This window comes from Bombus terrestris, chromosome 13, assembly GCF_910591885.1.
Source record: "Bombus terrestris chromosome 13, iyBomTerr1.2, whole genome shotgun sequence".
NCBI classification, from domain to species: Eukaryota; Metazoa; Arthropoda; class Insecta; order Hymenoptera; family Apidae; genus Bombus; species Bombus terrestris.
Genome location: NC_063281.1, coordinates 13,759,912 through 13,780,890, shown reverse-complemented (window position 1 = coordinate 13,780,890; position 20,979 = coordinate 13,759,912). Strand labels below are relative to the sequence as shown.

At 35.9% G+C, this 20,979-nt stretch overlaps 3 protein-coding genes across 5 annotated transcripts; 2 read left to right on the top strand and 1 right to left on the bottom strand.

The window, feature by feature from the left end:
- Positions 1-10,935: 10,935 nt before the first annotated feature.
- LOC100650173 (probable transcriptional regulatory protein Cthe_2075) lies at positions 10,936-12,319 on the top strand. Its single transcript, XM_003400269.4, has 4 exons — positions 10,936-11,246; positions 11,366-11,609; positions 11,713-11,875; positions 11,965-12,319. Exons 1-4 carry the CDS (start codon positions 11,069-11,071, stop codon positions 12,172-12,174), a joined length of 795 nt encoding a protein of 264 aa, XP_003400317.1. The 5' UTR covers positions 10,936-11,068; the 3' UTR covers positions 12,175-12,319.
- LOC100648181 (G patch domain-containing protein 4) lies at positions 11,879-15,891 on the bottom strand. 3 transcript variants are annotated; one of them, XM_048411519.1, is made up of 5 exons: positions 15,765-15,891; positions 15,024-15,100; positions 14,804-14,926; positions 14,252-14,435; positions 11,879-14,163 (listed from the first exon to the last, which is right to left on the bottom strand). In XM_048411519.1, the coding sequence occupies exons 2-5, from the start codon at positions 15,094-15,096 to the stop codon at positions 12,405-12,407; spliced, it is 2,139 nt and encodes a 712-aa protein (XP_048267476.1). In that variant the 5' UTR covers positions 15,097-15,100; positions 15,765-15,891; the 3' UTR covers positions 11,879-12,404. The 3 variants fall into 3 exon arrangements, with proteins under 3 accessions (XP_048267476.1, XP_012170821.3, XP_048267477.1); XM_012315431.3 differs by lacking the exon at positions 15,765-15,891 and having other exon boundaries at positions 15,024-15,309; XM_048411520.1 differs by lacking the exon at positions 15,765-15,891 and having other exon boundaries at positions 14,252-14,361.
- On the top strand, positions 15,788-20,304 carry LOC100649112 (spermidine synthase). The gene is made up of 7 exons (XM_012315432.3): positions 15,788-15,908; positions 16,472-16,987; positions 17,965-18,158; positions 18,970-19,090; positions 19,196-19,442; positions 19,613-19,842; positions 19,929-20,304. Exons 3-7 carry the CDS (start codon positions 18,025-18,027, stop codon positions 20,079-20,081), a joined length of 885 nt encoding a protein of 294 aa, XP_012170822.1. The 5' UTR covers positions 15,788-15,908; positions 16,472-16,987; positions 17,965-18,024; the 3' UTR covers positions 20,082-20,304.
- The last annotated feature ends 675 nt before the right edge of the window (positions 20,305-20,979 follow it).

Sequence of the window (20,979 nt, the reverse complement as noted above, 5' to 3'; positions counted from 1 at the left end):
AATAACGATACTATTTCCGTTAATTATGCATATTCGTCGGGTATTACGTATGTAACATACACTTTGCGGAATCACTAACCGTTCGGTATCTTCGCAGGTATGTAACAGATATTTAAATGATTATCGCTGCTAAAATTTCGCGCTAAAAAATCTCAATGTATTTACGTTAAATAGCGTAGCCAATGAAAAATTCTACAATTACGCAATATCGTTTTAATTCTGTTCTTTTTTCTCTTCGGCATCTTTTAAAGACTGCCACCTTTCCAACGCGTATATGTATTCCATTTCTAACAAACACACGGTATATCCCATTCATTTTAAGTTAGAGGCTCGTCAAATTCAGTCTCACGGTTATACTATCCACCCCACAGTCAACCATAAACATTTATCATTCACGACGAACGAATCGGCCGATAAAATCGTAAATGCTTCACCAACAGGGAACGCGGTACGATATAATCTAAACCTGCTTCGTGAAAAGTTCGTTTAAATTAACGTTTAAACAAACGTTTTTAGAAAATCGATACAAAATATCGACAATTCTATTCGTATTTTGGATACTAGAATGAAATAATAAAACTAATCGTTTTAAATATTAAAATCATAAAAGCTCTCTGTCGATCTATTATACGATCACGAATAAAAAATTCTCCTACTTGAATATATAAAACTTCTAAGTACAGATTTTTCGCTATACTATACGATACGTTCTGTTTAACTTGAAACGCTCAAAAATACGAACGAGAGGAAAAACTGTTTGGGCCAAAAATCGTACGATATCGAGGAGGGCGTAATGTAGTTTTATCTATTTAATCGTGAAATGGCCTTAAAACGTAAAAGTGTCACTGTAAAAGAGACGTTACAATCCTTAAAACGGATACCTCGTTCTTTTATTACGTAGCTACGTGTTCAGGCGTGTTCAAAACGTTTCAAACAGAGACAGGTACATACCCTATACGTATACGATTATACAATCGTTATCGCTATACGCGCGAGCAACGATGAAAAATCCTGGATGAAAGGTGGTGTAGCGAGCGAGAACGGCGATAGAATCTGTATGATGGCGGCTTCTAATAAAAAAAGTACGTCGAACAAATCGTTTTCACGCGGTGCGCGCTTCATTTTTCGCGGGATTCGACCGTGGAAATCTATCCGCGTTGCACCATGCGTCACACCGCAATCCGTTGCGATCATCTTGCCGGTATTCGGTCGTGCCGATATTTCAGCACGCTCTAATTAAACTCACGGAAGGAGACTTTCATTTCGCGTGATACGACCGCTGTTTCTACTCGCGTGCTCGCGACATCCCTTTTTTCCAGGGGTGTGACACTGAAAAAGGGTGAGCGGATGGAAAATTTGCTGAGCAGAGAAATTAAAAGGGCCATCGTGACTTTGCTCTCGCCGTCAGAGTGTTTTAACGCGTTTTACCCTCTATCCTTTGAGGTAATTATGTTGTATGATAATTTTAAGCGGTGATACCTCTTGGAAAAAAGGGACGAAAGAGGAACTAGAAAGCTTCGTTGAGGTTTCAACGACTGAAAGGGAACGAGGTTCTCTTAGGAATGAATTTACGTAGAATCAGGCTGACGAATGGATTCTTCGTTTTCTGTATTAGTTAAATCTTGACGCATTTGCAACGAAATAGGAGCAATCTAGTTTTTCTACGGATACATATAAGCGAACGATGGGATTCGTTCTGCTCGCGAGTATCTCGCAAAGAGTGAAAAAAATCTCGTTAGAAATAATACCCGAAATGCGATTTTTATTTATTTTTCAATACCTGGATGATTATCGTTTCTGATCCTGCACGAACCATCGAATTAACTTCCAAACTACTTCTCGCCATCGGCGAAGAAGAAGAAAACACGCAATAACTTGGAAATAAGTGATTTGTGATGTCGCAGCACGGGGATTCGGCCTTCGATATACGGACGTTATCGAAATAACTTAATTTTTCGATTACTCGATCCGCCATCCAACGTCGACTCCGCTTCGGAGCTACTCGATCGCCTTGGTTCTCGCTTTCTTTCTTCCTCGTTAATAAAAAATCGATGGCTTCTTCTCGCTTTATTCCCTCGTGTCATTCTTGTAGACACTCGGTGAGAAAGCTTGTAACGTCGGTTCCGTATCCCGCGGCTTTTTCGTTTGTTTCGAAATGGTCTCACGCTGTGAGCTGAGTGCCTCCAAATGCGATCTATTTACGTAGCAATATCCGAGGAATAACCCAAGACGAAATTACTCGAGTCCTGCTGCGGGTTAATGTACGTCTCAATTTTTATTTCGCCATCTTTCAGCCCGCTGCTATTTCCCCCCGTTGCAGTAAAGCTGAAAATCGAAGATATTCTAACCCTCCGAAATATAGTTGTTTCAAAGTTAGTCGTGGAAAACTAACAGAGTGGGAAAATTGCTTTGTCAGAAGGGAAAATGTCAATACGAAACCACGCATTACCTTCGGACGATTTCACTGCGTGATTCTGATTTCCGAAGCTTCGCTAACTTGTCATCGCATTGGAAATATTTCTGCGTTTAGGCTTCGAAACTCGAAGGGCAAGACGCGCGCGAAAACGAAGGCACGCGCGTGTATGCACGAGAGATAAATTTGCCCGACAAACCTCCGACGGCAGTTCTAGCTGCGAACTAACCCTCTAGTAATTCAGCCTTTAAGTCAATTAACTTCTTCGTTGCACGACCACGCGACAGATGATTAAGGCACCGTGTTGCTTGCCGCGATAAATTTCTGCGGTTTATTCGCGGCTTGTCCTCCTTCGTATATATCTATGTACGTGTTACGACTGCGCGAATACTCGATAGGGAGTGTTTCTCGGAGAATAGTCTGGCAAGAATAATTAAGAAGACAAACGCTCGTCATATTTTTGCATAGAAGCGAGACTTCTACGAACGCGAAACGCTCGCTAGTTTTTTTTTAATTTAATCGTATACCGAAATAATTTGTTAAGTAAGACTACTTGTAACTCGTATATAGACTTATCAAACTATTATAATATAATCTCAGTCCCTTTCGTATTTATTTTTACGAAGGAGCGATAGAAATTATGCAAGTTGCCGAATGTACGGCAATTTATGAAAATAACAGCTATCAAGCAAAAACCATGGTACAAATTACGAGATAACAGAGCAACATTCTACTTCCTTAGAGCTTCTTTAATCAGTGAAGAATCATTACGAAACAAAGTTAGACTGATTACGCGAGGAAAGAAAAAGAAATATTACGACGTACTTTGCTGTCAAAGCTAATACTCTCCTCTCCTTGCCCGGTTAAATGACAGATTTCAGGGTCGTCGAAATGAAAAAGTTCACAGAAAAGTTTTCGTTGCGACGCATCGTCGGATGAACTCGATGAACTAAACTACGGGGACACCGATCTCGGAAATGTTCGTGTGGGAAACACGAGAGAAAAAAAAAGGAGAAAATTACAGATGAGCAAGTGTTCTATCGTTGAAGCGACCTTTCTATTTGCGTTATCTTGTTCCGTTCTCTCTCGCAGCTTTTCACTTAGGAATACTACGTCGTTTCGTGTCTCTGCTACCTCCTTCCATCGTCGTTCGGAGACAAATAATCTTTGCTTTATTTAACATAGTTTGAAACTTTAAGTGGATCTCAGACACGTCGAAACGAATATTACGGTAAAAATTCTCATAACCACAGCCATTTCTCTTCCATATATGCTTTTCCCCGCTAGTCCTTCGATTCTCAACGTTCGATTCTCGGGCCGCGACTTCCAGCACTTCCCTGAAACTCTCCATCCTGCCCTACCAATCTCCTGTCAGGCCCTCCTTTTGGCCGTATAATCCGCAAATTACTAACCTAACCCCAGCGAGCATCTTAAAGACCAAGGCTTGTTCGTGGTAGATTCAAAGGAGGTAATACCCGGACCAGACTTGGCAAGGATCCGGCAGGGAAAGGCCCTGAAAGAAGGATGAAATACTTTTCTCCTCGCTGTCTGTTTCCTCGTTCGTACGCGAACATCCACGTACCGCGTCTCTCTTTTTTTCCTCGCGACTTCAGCATCTTCCGGCATACCTCCACTCTTCCTCTTTTCAACGATGCTTCTGCAAACACTTATTACACCGAAAATGTGGAATTTAGTCTCGTCCAGGGTTGGCCCATTCCGAAACTTTGCTCGTGATACCCCTGCCCTAACGCTCTTCGTTCGCATTTTACAGAAAGCTAACGAATTTTCTAGCAAAAAGATACTTCGAGGTATCTTGGAAATTGTCGCGAAATATAAAAGACGTAGGTTTCCGATATCTCTAAAATTCTATAAAAGACATTTCCAATTATCCAACGTTAACGTAACGTAAAGTCTCTGCGATGAACGGTCATTAATGGCAAGTTAGCTCGCGTTTCTCGGACATCAACAGCATCGGACAGCAACAGATTTCGCGCCAATACAGTTTTACGAGGCGCGTCTCGAGAAAATAAAAAACACGTACGAACACATGCACGACAGGATGCAATACCGAGTGCTTTCGATACGGGGAAAATGCTTAAACTCTGTATTACATAACCCGGTAGAATGGCGTACTATCCCTGAAATGGATGGCATGGTCGTCTCAAAACACCACGGTCATATGGCGTCAGAAACGACCGCGGCGGGTCGAACGCTCGGAAACGTTGTATTTTCTTTCCCTTTCTCTCTTTCTACCTTTCGTTTTACCTTCCCCCTCGTCCCATCCATGAAGCGCATCGAACGCATCCAATAAAGGTGAGGTTAACGATGGATCGTTAACTTAATGAACGATGGGAACACAGCGTTAAACGCGCGCGCCCACACGTGCCGTGTATAAAAACGTCTGTGGAGAAATTATAGTTGACAGACATTGTCCTCGTCGTTCTACGTCTGTTATAATGGTCGATCGAAAGGGTCACCATATCGATCATCGCCGGTTCCATTTAGTTTGCGTAGATGGGTATCGTTCGTTTTTCTTCCCCTTGTGGTTTCTTCCAAGAAACGTTTCATTCTTCGAGAGGATCTGTCGTTCCAAGTATCTTACTTGGAGAATCGCGTAATAATCTTTAATCTGCGAAAATCTACGATATACTACGTTTCAAGGTTTGATAACGCAGAGATGTGGATTCCTGAAAGTGCGAAACCATAAACAAAGCAGCAATAAATTAAACACCATCATGCCGATACCCAATCGACGATGATTAGGTACATCATACGACAGCTTTACTATCGACTAAAACGTCAATATCCATGATATCGTTTCGATCCAATTCGGCAGTTACGATTAGTATACATCTGTACATAATAAGAAAAATTCGCACCTAATTTATAAAATAAGAAGCTCCTGAAATCAGTTATTTTATATCGGTAGGGATACAAATTAACAGTATGTTTCATATTGCACCACGATCCGAGTTACGAGAATCGAATGGTTAAACGATTTCAATCGGAAGTTTTATCGATCGCAAGATCGTAGCTAGGAACGATCAAGGAGCCGTTTATATGATTGTACGATAAATTGCGTCCGTTCGACTCTTTTTCTTTTTCTCATCCTCAGCGTCGATATAACGCCGATTTTACTGCCTCGTCGACTCGAGATCCTTTTCATTAAGGCTTTTACTGCCCGCTAAATACGCTGAAACGCATACAGTCGGTATATAGAAGAATCGAAGCAAAGGGGCAACGAGAAAAAATACACAAAGTAATACCACTGATCGAAAACCAAAACGAAATAGGAAAAACGAAGTGAGTATGATGGAAGAGAAGAGCGAAGAATTGTTGAGAAGGAGAATCGGAGAAAAGGAAGAAGGGGGAGGAATGAGAGGAGAAAGCAACGTAGGAAGAGCTAGAAAATGAAAGAGGATGAAGAGGAAAGAGAAGAAGCTCGTTCGTCGAATGTTAACCCGAATCATACCGCGCTACACCCGTTTGTTCACCCTCTCAGGCTCGTTACTGGCGACTAGTAAAGTCTCAACGTGTGCGTGTATCACTTCGTTCCATAAGACTGCGCCAAGGTTTCCATAAAATCGCTTTATCGCTGACTCCTTCCAAATCGGTCGAGGCCAATCGCGAAATATAAAAGTCATCGCCGTGAGTCGAGCGTGCAATTAGCAAATGCGTAAATGACTTTTGGGTCGGCTAGAAATTGTTCTCGTGAAGAGTCGTGGTACTTTGTTTTTTCACCTTTCAAGACGGTTCAAACGGTTTCGATTTTTGCTTCACCTTGCTCCTGTAGTTTTCTTTCTTCCAATCCAATACATAAACCAAAAAATTTCAAATCCTGAGCCTCGAAGCCAGAACTTCAAATCTTCGAGAACTCGTGCTTTCTACGAATATCGCTAACTTAAAAGTATCTTGCTGTTCTTAATGTTCGTCCTGTCTTGACTCGCAGAGAATGCTAGTCGCGATTCCTAATTGCTGAACATAAACGCGCGCGAGCACACGGACATAATTAATAATAATCGTGAAACCGTATTTTTTCGAGCGACACGCTTTAATCAACGTGACAAGCGTTTATCTAAATGAGACGTAACATGGCGAGAACTGCTGTGCAATTTGCGCGTTTTAACGCGAGAACGTAACGGATCAAAATTGCCTGGACTGACGTGACGCGACACACCGTGACGGAAACACATGGAAATCGTGTGTGCGCGAACGACAACGACATAAACAACCGATCGCGCTTTCTCTTCGATTCGTCGCGACGTGACGCATCCGTTTTTAAATTGTAAAATAAAAAGGAACGCACCCGGTGAAAATGTCATTCTACCTGGGTGTGCGGCCAATGTTTATCGAGAAAATAGTTTGGCAAAAATGTGGAAAATATTGGATTTCGAGGATAATAAAAACGACGGGGTGGAAGGTGAGCAATGGAAATTAATTTGCCGAGGCGATTGCTAAATGCTCTTCCGCCTCTGGTTTACAGTTTAAAATAGATAGTTGGCTTTATCGGACGTATATTTATCGAAGATCCTCTTTCAAATCTAATTCGGAAGTTGTGTTACAGCCAAAATATTGTCATTATATATCGGTAGGCGTAAGAACGTCGTCGATGAAAAAGCGAAACGCAACGACGCTGAGCGTCTTGGCGCTGATATTATTTCAAATCACCGAGACGTCTGCCGGATTTTTAAAGAACGACCACTTTGTGTCACTACGTGCCTCAAGTGAGTGAGACGAGGTTGTCGTCGTCGTCGTCTACATCTACGTCTATGTCTACGTCGGTGTAGGACGTTGAGAGGAGGCCATAGGCGTCCAGACGGCGACGTCGTCGCCGGCGCCGAGCGCCGTGCTAACTAGCACCCCTAGCGCACACACCCACGCCTTTATTAAACGTCGCCCGTCGGCTCGCCGTATATGTTTCCCCTCATAAAATTGAACATGGCGTACATACCTATACGCGTGAAAGAGCTCGAAAGGGAGGCCAGAGAAACGGAAAGAGAGGAGGACAGAGAGAAAACGGTCGCTAAATGCAGAACGAAGAAAAGAACGAAGCGAAGGGAAAAACGTATGAATTGCGAAAGAATGGAAGGAAACAAAGGAGATAAAATATCGCGTTGTGATTTTTCAATTATAGTTGGAGTTCGTACAGCTGACGTTACAGATATTAGAGAAATTTGGTTCGCGACGAGTGATTCCTACCAAATCGATGCATATGAAACATCATCGGAATTTCCATCGTTTTGTGATCGTACAGTATTTTGAGAATGATATTTCTGGATTTTCGTTGTACACGGCCATACCACTTTTTTCGTGAAAGAAGGAAAGGAGAGAAACGAAACGGGGAAAAAAGAAACGCGTGAAAGATAGGAAAATAATAAAATTCATTTCGTCTCTTACTAAAAAGAAGAAAGAATTACAAATGGCCTGTGAAGAACTAATGTGAAAGAACGAGGCAAGGGGAGAATGCACGAAAGAAACAAAGAAAATAAAATTCTTGAACCCTGAATCAGAATGTATCCGCAGTTTTTGTATTCATAAAATACCTAGAGCGAAGCGTGAATGCGATGGAACAAGGTGGTGAATTTAAACGAAGGACAAACGGAAAAGACAGAAAGGAATTCAAAGGAAGACGCGAAAGCAGCTAAACGTTGAATTGCGATACAGATAATTTTATATTGTTCTCTCTAAAATATACGATTACAACAACGTTCTTTTAACATTTCTATTATTCAAAGTATTAGTAGAAAGGCAAATTTTTGGCCGATGGTGTATATCCTCCATTTAACACGGTACATCGGTCGATCTGATTCGATTATTAAAAGAATACCTTTCCTTCAAAAGTTCTAGATTTACGTCCTCTAACAGAGAGCAAATCGTCCCTCTAAAACGGCAACAGCGATTTCCATGGACACTCCGGACATGGGAGAACGATGATGCAACCGTGTTCGTTGAAAGAAAAGTAAAAGAGGAAGAAAGAAAGGAGGGTAAAAAAAAAGTTACCATAGACGGAACATCATATAACGACAGAAATACAGAGGATAAAAATAAAAAGACAAAAAATGGAAGGGAGAACCGAAGGCAGGATGAACGAGGGAGAGTGTGAAAGAAACGGGAAAGAGGGTGACTATAGGGTAGATGCACAAGAGGAGGAGGAGGAGGAGGAGGAGGAGGAGAAGGGGATTAAAGTGATCTGGCGAGAATCAGGGCGGAAAGACAACGTGAGTTACAGGATTTATTAGATCCCTGTCTCGAAGTCTTTTAATTACGATGGGATAACGTGACAAAAAGCAAAATTATATATATATTTCCACGAAGGGGTGAGGATAAGAAATAACGTTAACCATTAACGAGTAGTTTCGATATCGGTGTTCCGCACCCTTTGGTAATAGTCTGCGCGGGAGCAGACCATTTTAAAGGTGGTAAAGTGGGTATTAAACTGTAGATGAAATGGCCAAAGCGAAGATAAGAGACAGAGATGGTGCAAGAATTCATGGTACAGCAAATGAAACGAGGCATAAATACGGTTTATTTTTCAGCCGCCTGCTATTCACACTCTTATTGCCTTCGATGCAGCGCGAGAGACGCGATCGGACAGAGATCGGCTGCGTTTTTAAGAATAAATTACGCCCAAGTATATTAACAGTGTGCGTAAAATGATTACTAGGCTATTGTTGGTATTTCTGTCGACCGCATGATAAATTTAACGTTTAATATAGAAGTATGTCAATGCGAAAATGTTATTGCCTCCGAACAAAGATACGAATACGTTCAAATTATAAATAACTTTTGAGGATGACACCACTAGTCGCTCGATACGAAATTTCATGGATCCTTAAACGTGTGCCAAGCGGGAATCGTCGACAATCAATTGCCCGTTCGACAAATTTCCTCGAAAACGAACGAGACGTGCAAATATTGAATTTGCAGGCCACGGATCGCGCCTGAACGGTTGCTCGTGATAAAAAGTTGACCCTCCAATACGTCCCTTTACCCGGACAAGGTACGCTTTACACGAGCAAGAATATATACATCTTAATAGGAATAGAGGTAGAGGGTGAACTCTCGTGCAAAATTTATTAAAACCCTCCATCCTCTCTCTCTCTTACCCCCGTCTGGTTAACCGTTCAGAAAGCGGCAAGCGTACGTGAATTAAAGGCAATGACGACACGACGTACATGTCCTATACCTGTTGTGTCAAAGGAACCATCCAATGTGGGGTTAACACGGTTAGATCCCGTCCCCTAGAAGTCGCTCGAGGGTAATTAAAAAGAATGACCACGAACAGCCTGACTAAATTGAGAATTCGGTAGCGAAAGTGCCTCGTGAAATCGCGCAAACGCTGATCGATCCACAACTGTATGTGGGACAATCGTTCTTCTTTTGGGTTCAACGTCCATTTCTAAAGTGTTGTGACACGTTGAAATCTATTTGAGAAGAATATCTTATAGCACGAACAACTTGAATACGTTTTACGGGTTCGCTTTTACTCACGGATTCCTAAATTATTATAATAGAATACATTTATTTGACATATTTCGAGCAATTGCAGCTGCTCGTTATTACTAAAACAGGATTATAAAAGAAATATTTAAAACACGCGAAGCTTAAAATCATCGAAATAAATTTATTTTAATTCGATAAAAACCACCCCATTTTAAATAAAATTCGAACGTGAAACAAACTAAACCAGAGCGAATCATATTTTTTAATATACGGCATGCCATCGAATTATTATTTATAGTGAGAGATTATGCTCAAAATTTTCATGCTAGAACAAATCGAAATAAGTAGAAAGAAATTTTTCATCGCAATTCCACGACATGCGGGTCGCTATGCTTCGTTCGTTGTCTAAAACCAAATTTCACATGCAAAACGCAGCTTTTTACCTGTAAAATATCGCGGCAGCCATAAAATAGGACAAATCATAATTTTTTTTTTATAGAGACTAAAAATTTTGTTATTAAACAACCGAAACTCATTTACTAGTTTTTAATACTTCGTGCTACTTATTGCTAATATTTATATCATTATTTCTACGCAATTAACTGAAATAAAATCGACATTAACAATTTTATATGTTATGGTTGTTATTACACATACGGCGGTATAGATACACCTATAGTTATAAGAAAGTATATATGTTCTAGGTATACGTTATTAAACAAATAAAATTACAAATTAAAAAAATTAAAAAAGCAATTAACTTTTTTTGTAACTCGCCTATTAGTAGGGAATATTTTTTCACAATTTATCCCTATGTGATGACAGTATTATGACACGCAGAGACAACAGTACGTTAAATAAACATCTACGTATTAAATGAGTGGCAAATATGATGAAAAGAGGAGATATATTGTATTATGCAACATACTTTATCCACATAACAAATAATACCCCCAAACACAATCTTCTATCTCGAAGTATCTTATATTTGGGAAAATTTTAGTAGCAAATGTATTTTAATTCCTCTTAACAGTTGCGTAATAATAAATTATAATTCTACGGTAATTATTAAAATAAAATTACCAGAATAGATGTGAAATTACATTCGATTATCGTCTGTCCTTATCGATACCAATATTAAATTAACAATTTCCCTGCTACTAAGTCACTGCTACTAAGCTCGATTGAATATCATAACCTCTCTTTTACAAAATGAAATTTCGAAATGTTCTATTGTATAATAGATATAGAAATATCTTGATTCAAGAAACCAAAAGATATGCGGGTCATAGCAAATGGCAAAACATTAAAGCTACGAAACAAGAACATGATAACGCAAGATCACAAATATTTAATACTCTATCACATAAAATGAAAGTTGTAGCACTAGGTATGTTTCTGACATTTGAAAAAAGTGCATAAAAAAAATTTCTTTACATATCTAGTCAAAGTTTTAAGTAAATATCTTTAGATTTAAATTACAATATAAATTTTGTTCTTTTTTTAAAGAAAGTGGTAATCCAGACCCAAACACTAATCCAAAATTAGCAAATTTAGTTGCACAAGCAAGAAAAGCCAACATGCCAATGTCTACGTTAAAAGGAATTTTAGAAAAAATAAAAAATGTACGATCTGGTGAAACTCACATACTGCCTATACGTATTTTGAAAGGACCTATATTTGTTATCCATATCGTAACTGACAAACTAACTCATGTAAAATTTAATATTATACATATATCAAAAAAATTTAAGTGAGTACTCTTTTATACTTTAATCTAGAATTTTTCTTCTGAGATGTACATTTACTTTGTTACAATGTTAAATTATGTTAACTTATATGTATATAATTTCCAGTGCCAAAGTTCTAGAGTCTTCTGCGTTTTCACATTGGTTCGATAGTGTAACTTTTGTTATAGCTTCTAAAGACTGTAACTTGGATTCTGCAATGGAAGATGCAATAATAGCTAATGCGATAGATGTAGAAGAAATAAAGGATGGAAGTGAAACGTATTTTAAGGTATTAAAATTTAAATCCTTTTATTCCAACAATTTAATCAAACAGATTTCTATTTTCATACAATGTATCTTTATTTTCATTTGTTATAGTTTAAAAGTGAATTTCTTCATCCAGAAAAAGTTATAACGCAATTAGAAAATCTGGGGTATACTATACTTTCAACAGAAAATGAATGTATACCTACTGATACAGTTCAAGTAACTGAAGAAGAATTATTAAATATAAATAAATTTAAACAAAAACTTACATCAGAGATAAAGGAAATTGTAAAAATAGAGGATAATATTGCATCCCTGTAAATATATACGTAATATGCTTATATGTATAACGTATATGCATACACATATATATAAAGATAATTATCAATAATTACATTAATTACATTATAAATAAAAATATAAATAAAAGAAATTCTGCACATTTGCAGAAATATGTTATCTTGGATAAACATCGTTATAGCTGATCCTTTAAATGTCTTGTATATATTATGCACAAAATATTAGAAACATGTTCACAATTTTTTTACACTTTAATGTTGATCAGCTCCATATCCTTTTATTTCATGCATGTTAGAACCTGGAAAATCTAAGATTGACTTTGAGTAAAATAGAGACATCAATAATTTCTTTGGCATTCTGGATCTTTGTTTGCAATTCCTAGATGAAGTATTAGATCTTCTGTTATTGAACTTCTTCGTACGTGTATTTGTAAATATCTTATTCCTTTGTTTCACAAATTTTTTACCATCTATGGAATGATTTGCAGATTTATCTGTAAATTTTTTTTCTTTCTCTGGTTTTTCTGTTTCACTTTCATTCATATTTTTCGTATTTTCCTTATCGGAAACTTCCTTTTCCTCTTGTATATTGGTTGGTACATTTGTTATAGAACTAAGATCATTTACATTGTCATTCTTTCTAGATTTCTTTTTTCCTGCCTTCACAGTTTCTAATTCTGTTTTCTCTGCTTTTACATTTTCCAGTTCAACTTCAATTTCAGTTATATCCTCGTTTTTTTCAAAGTTTGGCTCAGTATATCTCACTTTATCTTTCTTCTTCTTTTTCTTTTTGCTTTTAGAAATATTCTCTCGAGTTTCATCAATTTTGCACTCTTCTTCCTTAAGTATTACATTTGTGTTTGCCGCTGTTTCTTCTTCCATACTTTCTTTTTCATCGCATCTATTCTCAGTGGTAACTTGTATTTTATCCTTATCCTTTTTCCTTTTTTTCTTCTTACTTGAGACATCTTCAAGTATACAATCATCAGCTATGTAATCTTCCATTTTGGTTTGCTCAGTCTCTGTTTCATTTTCATATGCTTTCTCTTCTTCTGGCGTTTCTACTATTGTTTCTAAATTCGATCGACGACTTCTTTTTCTTTTTTTAGATTTTTTACTTTTATGTTCATTAACTTCATTATCATGTACTTCCTCGGGTGTTCCTACATCCAAAGCTTCATTAACACAACCAGATAACACTGAACTATTAACATCAGAGTTATGTTTTTTCTTCTTTTTAGCTTTCTTATTTTCAACCTCAAATTTGTCTAATGTTTTTTTCTTTTTTACACAATCAATATTATATTCTACATGATCATTAAATGTCACTCTTTTCTTATCATTTATTTCATCACTTAGATCTAAAGCTGAATTTGTAAGGCCAAATTGTACTCTAGATATTTCAAATTCTTTTCCATTACAAACTTCATCAGCTTGACATTCTAAATTTAAACCGGCATTGATAATACCACTCGCACATCTATTTTCATTTACACTGTTCTCTTTAAATTTCTTAACCTTGCTGCTTAAATGCAATTCATTTTCATCAAGTTTTTTTTTGTTAGAAAATTTAGATTCAATATTAAAATTTGAAATATTTTCAGGGCTATTTAATTCCACACAGGGGTTTTCAAAAGCATAATTACAAACACTTTTAACTTCCATGCTTTCCTTATTATCATGGCATTTTACTTTTCTAGATGTTGATGCAAATCCAAATCCAGCATATTCAGATTCCTCTTCTATATCATCCTCCTGTTGTTTTCTATTCTTATATGCCAGAGAAAAATTCTGACCTTTCTTCATAAAATAATCTGTCATATTACCACTATTTATAGTAATAACACCGTTTCTGTTATCACAAGTGCCAACTGAATCAAAGTTTTCTTCGGCATTGCATTGTTTATCTTTATTACTTTTATTTATATTCAATTCTTTTTGGCCAAATATATTTGCTAAATCCTTTGAACTATATTTATTTACATCTTTCCCCCTTGTAAATTTTTGATAACTAGTAATAGTAATAAGAGAAAAAAAGACAAGAAGAGAATAAAATAACGGCATGTCTAATACATTATATGTACATATATAATACTTACTGAACACGAGCACGGCTTTGTTTAGATTTCAATTCTAACGATTTTCCACTTAATACACCTTTGCTTTCCTCTGTTTGCGCCGCATTGTGACATTCATTTTGTTGAAGCTTCTGTAAAAAATCGTTAAAACTATCTTGATGCTCTGTCCATGCTTCGTCTAAGGCATCCTGTTTATATCCAATACCTATGGGAACAATCCATTTTTCATCAATGATAATTTATGAAAAAATTAATTTTCAAATATTTTAATCGTATAAACAAATTTGACACAAAACTATTAAAAACATTACAATTAGAAGCTATCTTTCTCGATATAACTAATATTGCAACTATCTAAATGATGACACATTATATTAAAAACATTAGAAATTATAATATTAAGAGAAAGACAGCAATTTCATTTCACTTTAACAATTTTGATTCCCTTAAAGTTTTGCAATTTCGTTTTTAGGTTAATTCTAGATCATTGGAATTAATTTCAAAATAGTTAAAATACGAATTAGTGCCGATAAGCAGAGTTAGTGTAAAAATCTAATTGTTAATTATATTTACCTGTTGTATCATTTTTAACCGATACACGTACGTGCTCCGTTATACCTTGTTCGTTTGCTCCGAGTCCTTTGCCACTTGTCCATCCCATCTTTTCTAACATTTTCTGCCCGAATTTGTTCGAATCTGCAGAAACATATAAATGTCACTACGATGTTTCAAAGATACAACATTATACCATTTCTTTTTAAGTAAAATCAAATAAATTCAAATATTTACAAACCTTCGCTCCATTCTTTTCCTCGTGGGTTTAGTGTCCATTTTTGTTTTCGACGTGGTTCCGCGAGCATAGACATGTTACTTTAAGTTTTAAAGCAATAATTAATTAAAGAATTTGACATTTGATAAGTATCGCAGAATGTTTAGTTTACGTTTTTTACTAAATCTAAAAATCGCACAAATATCGTGTCAAACGATTGAAACATGCGAACACAACGTTGACGCAAAATTTGCGGCACTGCTTTGGTTAGGGTGCTCTATTAAAGCGCGTTCACAGTGGTATTTAAATTAAAATTTCAAAAATGGTGTAATTCTTTCGAACTCTATTGGTTATATGCTAATTTACGTTCGGAATCTAGTATAATTTTTTTGTATACGTTTTTGTATACAATAGAAATAATATTATTGCCTTAGTTATATGAGATTATTATAAAATTAGTTGTGTCATACCTTTGTTTTTCATTTGCAAAATATTGTAATGTCCCAATTATTTTTATGTTTCTTTATTTTAAGTTTCTCAAAATTCTTTTTTCTGAATAAAGACTCTCTATATTTATTACCGTAGCAAAGTAGTAGAAGTTGTTATTTCATAAATTGAATAATAACAAAATCTTTTATAATTAGTAACGTTAAAAAAATTCATGTAATCTCATATCACAATTACTTCAATTTTACGAAGCTAAATGAGATCTGTGATTACATTGACCTTGACTTTAGATACGGACCACGTCATGGTCGAACTTACTTAATCTTGCACGTGTTGGCCTCATTAATTCCGATTTGATGAAATTAGTTACACTTGATGAATGTATTTCGATAAGTCGAGGAAAACGCTTTGGATAAAGGTATCGTGGAACGAGTTTAAAACGAGACACGAGGAAATGACCATGTAAGCTTTGCTTCTCTTTAACAGAGTGAGAAAGAGAGAGAGAGAGAGAGAGAGAGAGAGAAAGATTTCCCGTATCTATCAAACTAAAATGATTTATTCGATCGTTTGTTTGTTTGTTTTTTTACCCAAAATTATGAAATTTTTTAATGATAATGATAAAATTTAAACTTTTAACAAAGAGTCAAATTACTGGTATTTATTATCATTATCGTTTTATTTACATTTCTATCAAATTTAAAATTAAAAAGGCAACTCCGTAGAAAAACAACTTATCCCCTGAATGATAAAAAGAAGAAATAATCTTTTAGTTCTCGTGCAGCGTTAAAATAGAAAACGATGTACATAAATAGCTAACTATATATGATCTTGAATGTAAATAGCTATTTAACGTAGAACTTTGGAAGCGCAATTACGTATTTAGTTAATAAAAGGATAATGACTTCAGTTGCCAAGTAAATAGATTTACGTAAATTTAGACTTTAAAAGAGGAAATGATCGTAACGATGAACGATACTTCTATATTTAAATGTTGTCTTTTGAGTTGACTGTATTACTTGTTTTAGGCTAATGGAGAGATGGAAAGGATTAAAGTTCAAATGCAGTCACAACTAGAAATATGTATCGTCATATAATCTACGAAGCATTATCGTTATCGCACCGATAACAAGACGAAGGAAGAGCTTTTTCTTTATCTTTTATAGCCTGTTCTCCGAATTTTCCGAATATTTTCACTCGGTTGGAATTAGAAAACCGATTTCCGTTTCGGTAACGCATACTACAGCGCAGACAAGTTATCTTGTCCGTGGTTGAACCGTCATTATCTGGGAGCAGAGGGACGGAGGCTGATAAAGGCCATCATCCGTTTGGCAAGTAAACTCCCGTCTACTTTCCATTCTCGCTCGTGTTTCCGTTTCGAAGGTCTGCTCGTTGCTTCGTCGTCACTTTTACACCGTACACCGTTCGCTTCTCGCTCTTTCTGCATTTTAATTCGGTTGGAAGGATCGTATGTTGTGGTTATACGCTGTGGTGCGGCTGAAATAATTCTTTCTTCGAGTTACCCTGGTGATTTGTATTTGTCGGTAAGGTAATTTGAATTTGAATTTAAATTTTTTAGTTTTCGCAGAATGTAAACGATTATTTGTCATTATTCGTGCTGATAGTACTTTACTTTCAATTTGAAGCGAGTGATTCTCTCGCAAATAAATATCGAATTACAGACAAGTTCGTCGAAGGGGTTGAACCGATTCTTGCACCCATTGTTTCCGATGATCTGCATTTGATATCGAGTACTGTGAATTGTTTTGAGCGTTTTTACTTTTAGTGAAGTTGGTATTTAAAAAAGTAATTAACATTTGAAAACAACATTTCTCTAGCTTGTTTTTCAGTGGCTGCTTCTTCTGAAAACCGATAGTTGCATACATAACACGATACATACATACATGACACGATACTGTCTTAAATCTTTCTTTACCTATTAATACCAATATTAATCAAATATGGTGAATTGCTATGATCGCAAACTTTACCTGTTGAAACTTCCATTGAAATTCATTCGAATTAATACATTACAAGGACGTAGTATTTAGTAGTAAACACAGATTGTCAAATACAATAAATATCGAAAGTCGTAAACGCACAATCAAGCAAAAATTTGGAGTTACATTTTTTCTCGTTTTCCTATGGTACAGCTTCGATCGAGACTTTATTTATTTGAAAAATCCATTCCTTCGTATCTCTAACAAAATTATTTCAAGAAACAAGAATCGCCAAGCCAATACTATCTAACATAATTTAAGCTACTCTTATACAAACGAGTCTTTTCAAATAATTTAACAAATGACATTGCAAAAACACTTAAACCGTGTCAGCGGTCGAATGCTACCAGCACGAATACACAGGTGACAAACGAGTTTCACCATTTCTTCCTTCAAGCTCCGCTCCAGAGGGAGTGGAAGTGGCGATCCGTATCGTAGGGAAACATGTTTGGCCACATAAAAAAGTTGGCACTTTTATTTTCCTCGTCCACGATTAACCGACCGACAGTGTCTACTTGCAGTCGAATCGTGAAACAAGAACAGATACTGGTTCGCCAACCGAAACTTGCGTAAAAGAAGAAATGGATGCGATCAAACCTGGATGGTTCAGTGAAATTAACAACGATCTGTGGCCAGGTGTTTCATTGTCTCTCGAGGTCCTCGATGTAATTCATCGAGAACGATCGGAGTATCAAGAGGTGATGGTGGTCGACACGTAAATATTGTACTCTTTCTATTTTCTTTGAACGTAAAAGATATCGATTTTTCATTGGAAAAATAATTGGAGAAAATTAAATATATATTGGAGGTTTACGATATTTCGAATACGGTGCATCAAGAGTTGCAGGCTTACGACATTTCTATAGGCTTAGATCCCTACGTTATAACAGTTAGATCGAATAGGAGATCGAATTTTCTTACTTTACCGTCGGACGACAGTAACAAATTTTTTCCATAAACGAGTATTTTTTAAAAACGAGCGGAACAAGTTTTCTTTGATCTTTCTTTCTTATCTTACTAAGTAAAATTGTTACTTTTGAGAGATTTTTAATAGCTAGTCTCGAGAACATTTTTTTATTAATATAATAAAAAACATCGAGGGGAAAACACGACATAGTTGTAAAGAAAGATAGAAGAAAGAAAACAAATAAGATGATCTCCAACTTGGAATTTCCTTTAAACGATACGAAAAAGCTAATAATAACGCCGTATCGTCGTGTTATTTTTAAGACCGTTATTTTTATTCAGTTGTAAAAATACGAACGATTACTATCATATTTTAATTGTATCAATGCTTTTTATGGTGTAATTCAGTTTTAGAAGTATATCGCGGTCTTCCGTAAGTTACGATATATCTAATCTCTCTCTTATACGAATTATATATTCTCTTGATAACTGTTGCCGTATCACGATGCTTTTCACTTCTATTATTTCTTATAACTTATTGTTCGCGTAGAGAGCGAAAAAACATATATATATATATAAAGAACTTGTATAAGGAACTTGTTTTAATTACACGTATACAGGAAATCACACGGAAGGACCCTAATTTTAGATGGTATCATACAATGCACGGAGAAAGACGAATTTTCGTATCAGGAGATGATCGCATTTCTACCGTTGTGCAGCCACCCAAATCCGAAAACCGTAAGATCCCGCATACATTAAATATTTTGAAAAATTGTATAGTTATTGAAAAGCTATCATATTTCGTATTCATATCTTTTCCTGTTTCGATTATTTCCTTGTCAGGTGTTAATAGTCGGAGGTGGTGACGGCGGGGTTGCTCGTGAAGTCGCGAAACATCCGCTAGTAGAACGAATTGTACAGGTCGAAATCGACTCGAAAGTACTAGAGGTATCCAGAAAGTATTTGCCTACGATGGGTGTGGGACTCGATCATCCTAAGGTCACCCTTAACGTGGGCGATGGTTTCCAGTTCTTGCAGCGACACAGTGGAGAATTTGACGTTATAATTACCGATAGTAGCGATCCTATCGGTAAGTAAACTTTTGTTAATTACAGTTCGTCTCTTAATACATTTAGATTTTGATCGTTAGTATAATATACTTTGATCCAGCTTTATTAATGTAAAACGAACGGAAAATGTACGATAGGAGTATTTTCTTACGTGTAATGAAACGAAATAATAAAATGTTTACGAATGTAGGTCCAGCAGAGTGCCTATTCCACGAATCGTACTTCAATTTAATGAAAAATGCGTTGAAACCTGGTGGAATCGTTTGCAGTCAAGCGGGTACTGCATGGTTGAATCTCAGCCATGTGACACAAACTCTGCAACATTGTAAGTCCCTATTTCCGGTTGCGACTTATGGTATTGTTTCCGTGCCTACCTACCCCACAGGACAAATTGGATTCGTGCTTGGAGGATTAAACCCTGTAAGTACATCCTTTAATTTTTCTTTTCTTCTTTTCATTAATCCTTCTACGTAAACAGACAAATAAAAAGATAAATACATCTTCAGGAAACGAACTTCAAAGAACCGAAGAAAGTGTTCAGTCACAGCGAACTCGATGAAATGAATATGAAGTATTACGACGACGATGTGCACCGAGCTGCCTTCATTCTCCCAAGGTTTATAATAAAAGCATTGAACGAAGTCGTCACTAAAAAATAGTCGTTAAATCTTTTCTCACAATTTTTGATGCACCATAACTACAGATGTAGCGTCGAAATTATCAAGATCTTTTTATATCTATTCATATATCATGTTCATTCATATTATCAATTCATATTATCGTGTATCATTGTTAACTCGATTCGATTCAATCAAGCTATCAGCCTGAAAAATAGACTAAATAATTCAATAAATTAAAATAGAATGTCCTGTTTAAATCATACGCTTCACGCTTTTGTCTTACATGCACATGGAAACATACATTCTTAATGATACATCAACGAAATGTTAGAAATTCTTTATTAATTTCAATGTAAGTAAAGCTAATATATCTATATTTGTGAATGTTCTGCTATAATATAATTATAATAAAACGATATCCATCGTCATAATCATCTCCTAACTGTATGTAGCACATACATATGTAGCAGCATTACAACTAATGATAAGAATAAATCAATACTAATATAATGTAATTAATATAATATAATATAATATAATATAATATAATATAATATAGTATAATATAATATAATATAATATAATATAATATAATATAATATAATATAATAATATAATATAATATAATATAATATAATATAATATAATATAATATAATATAATATAATATAATATAATATAATATAATAATATGATATTACAATTTGTAACATTCCACGATAAAACTTAATCAATTGTACTAAATATAACGATTAAAAATATCCTGTATATAAATCTGAATCATTAAAAACCAATGAATACAAAGCTTTAAAAACTGTCGATTTTTCTCTCTCGTTGCTCTTTGTTTCTTCTTAATATATTAACGGCACATATATATTTAATATATAATATATGTAGAGAATCTATATATTGTATAATTCCTTTCGTTTATATTTAT

What these genes read in the sequence shown, in the direction of transcription:
- LOC100650173 (XM_003400269.4), top strand. Translation starts at nt 11,069, where the DNA reads ATGAAATTTCGAAATGTTCTATTGTATAATAGATATAGAAATATCTTG. An exon ending in AATGAAAGTTGTAGCACTAG is followed by an intron (nt 11,247 to 11,365) that starts GTATGTTTCTGA and finishes CTTTTTTTAAAG; the next exon opens with AAAGTGGTAATCCAGACCCA. An exon ending in GAAGTGAAACGTATTTTAAG is followed by an intron (nt 11,876 to 11,964) that starts GTATTAAAATTT and finishes CATTTGTTATAG; the next exon opens with TTTAAAAGTGAATTTCTTCA.
- LOC100648181 (XM_048411519.1), bottom strand. Translation starts at nt 15,096, where the DNA reads ATGTCTATGCTCGCGGAACCACGTCGAAAACAAAAATGGACACTAAAC. An exon ending in AGGAAAAGAATGGAGCGAAG is followed by an intron (nt 14,927 to 15,023) that starts GTTTGTAAATAT and finishes ATGTTTCTGCAG; the next exon opens with ATTCGAACAAATTCGGGCAG. An exon ending in GGTTAAAAATGATACAACAG is followed by an intron (nt 14,436 to 14,803) that starts GTAAATATAATT and finishes TTGTTCCCATAG; the next exon opens with GTATTGGATATAAACAGGAT.
- LOC100649112 (XM_012315432.3), top strand. Translation starts at nt 18,025, where the DNA reads ATGGATGCGATCAAACCTGGATGGTTCAGTGAAATTAACAACGATCTG. An exon ending in GAGGTGATGGTGGTCGACAC is followed by an intron (nt 18,159 to 18,969) that starts GTAAATATTGTA and finishes ACACGTATACAG; the next exon opens with GAAATCACACGGAAGGACCC. An exon ending in CGATAGTAGCGATCCTATCG is followed by an intron (nt 19,443 to 19,612) that starts GTAAGTAAACTT and finishes TTACGAATGTAG; the next exon opens with GTCCAGCAGAGTGCCTATTC.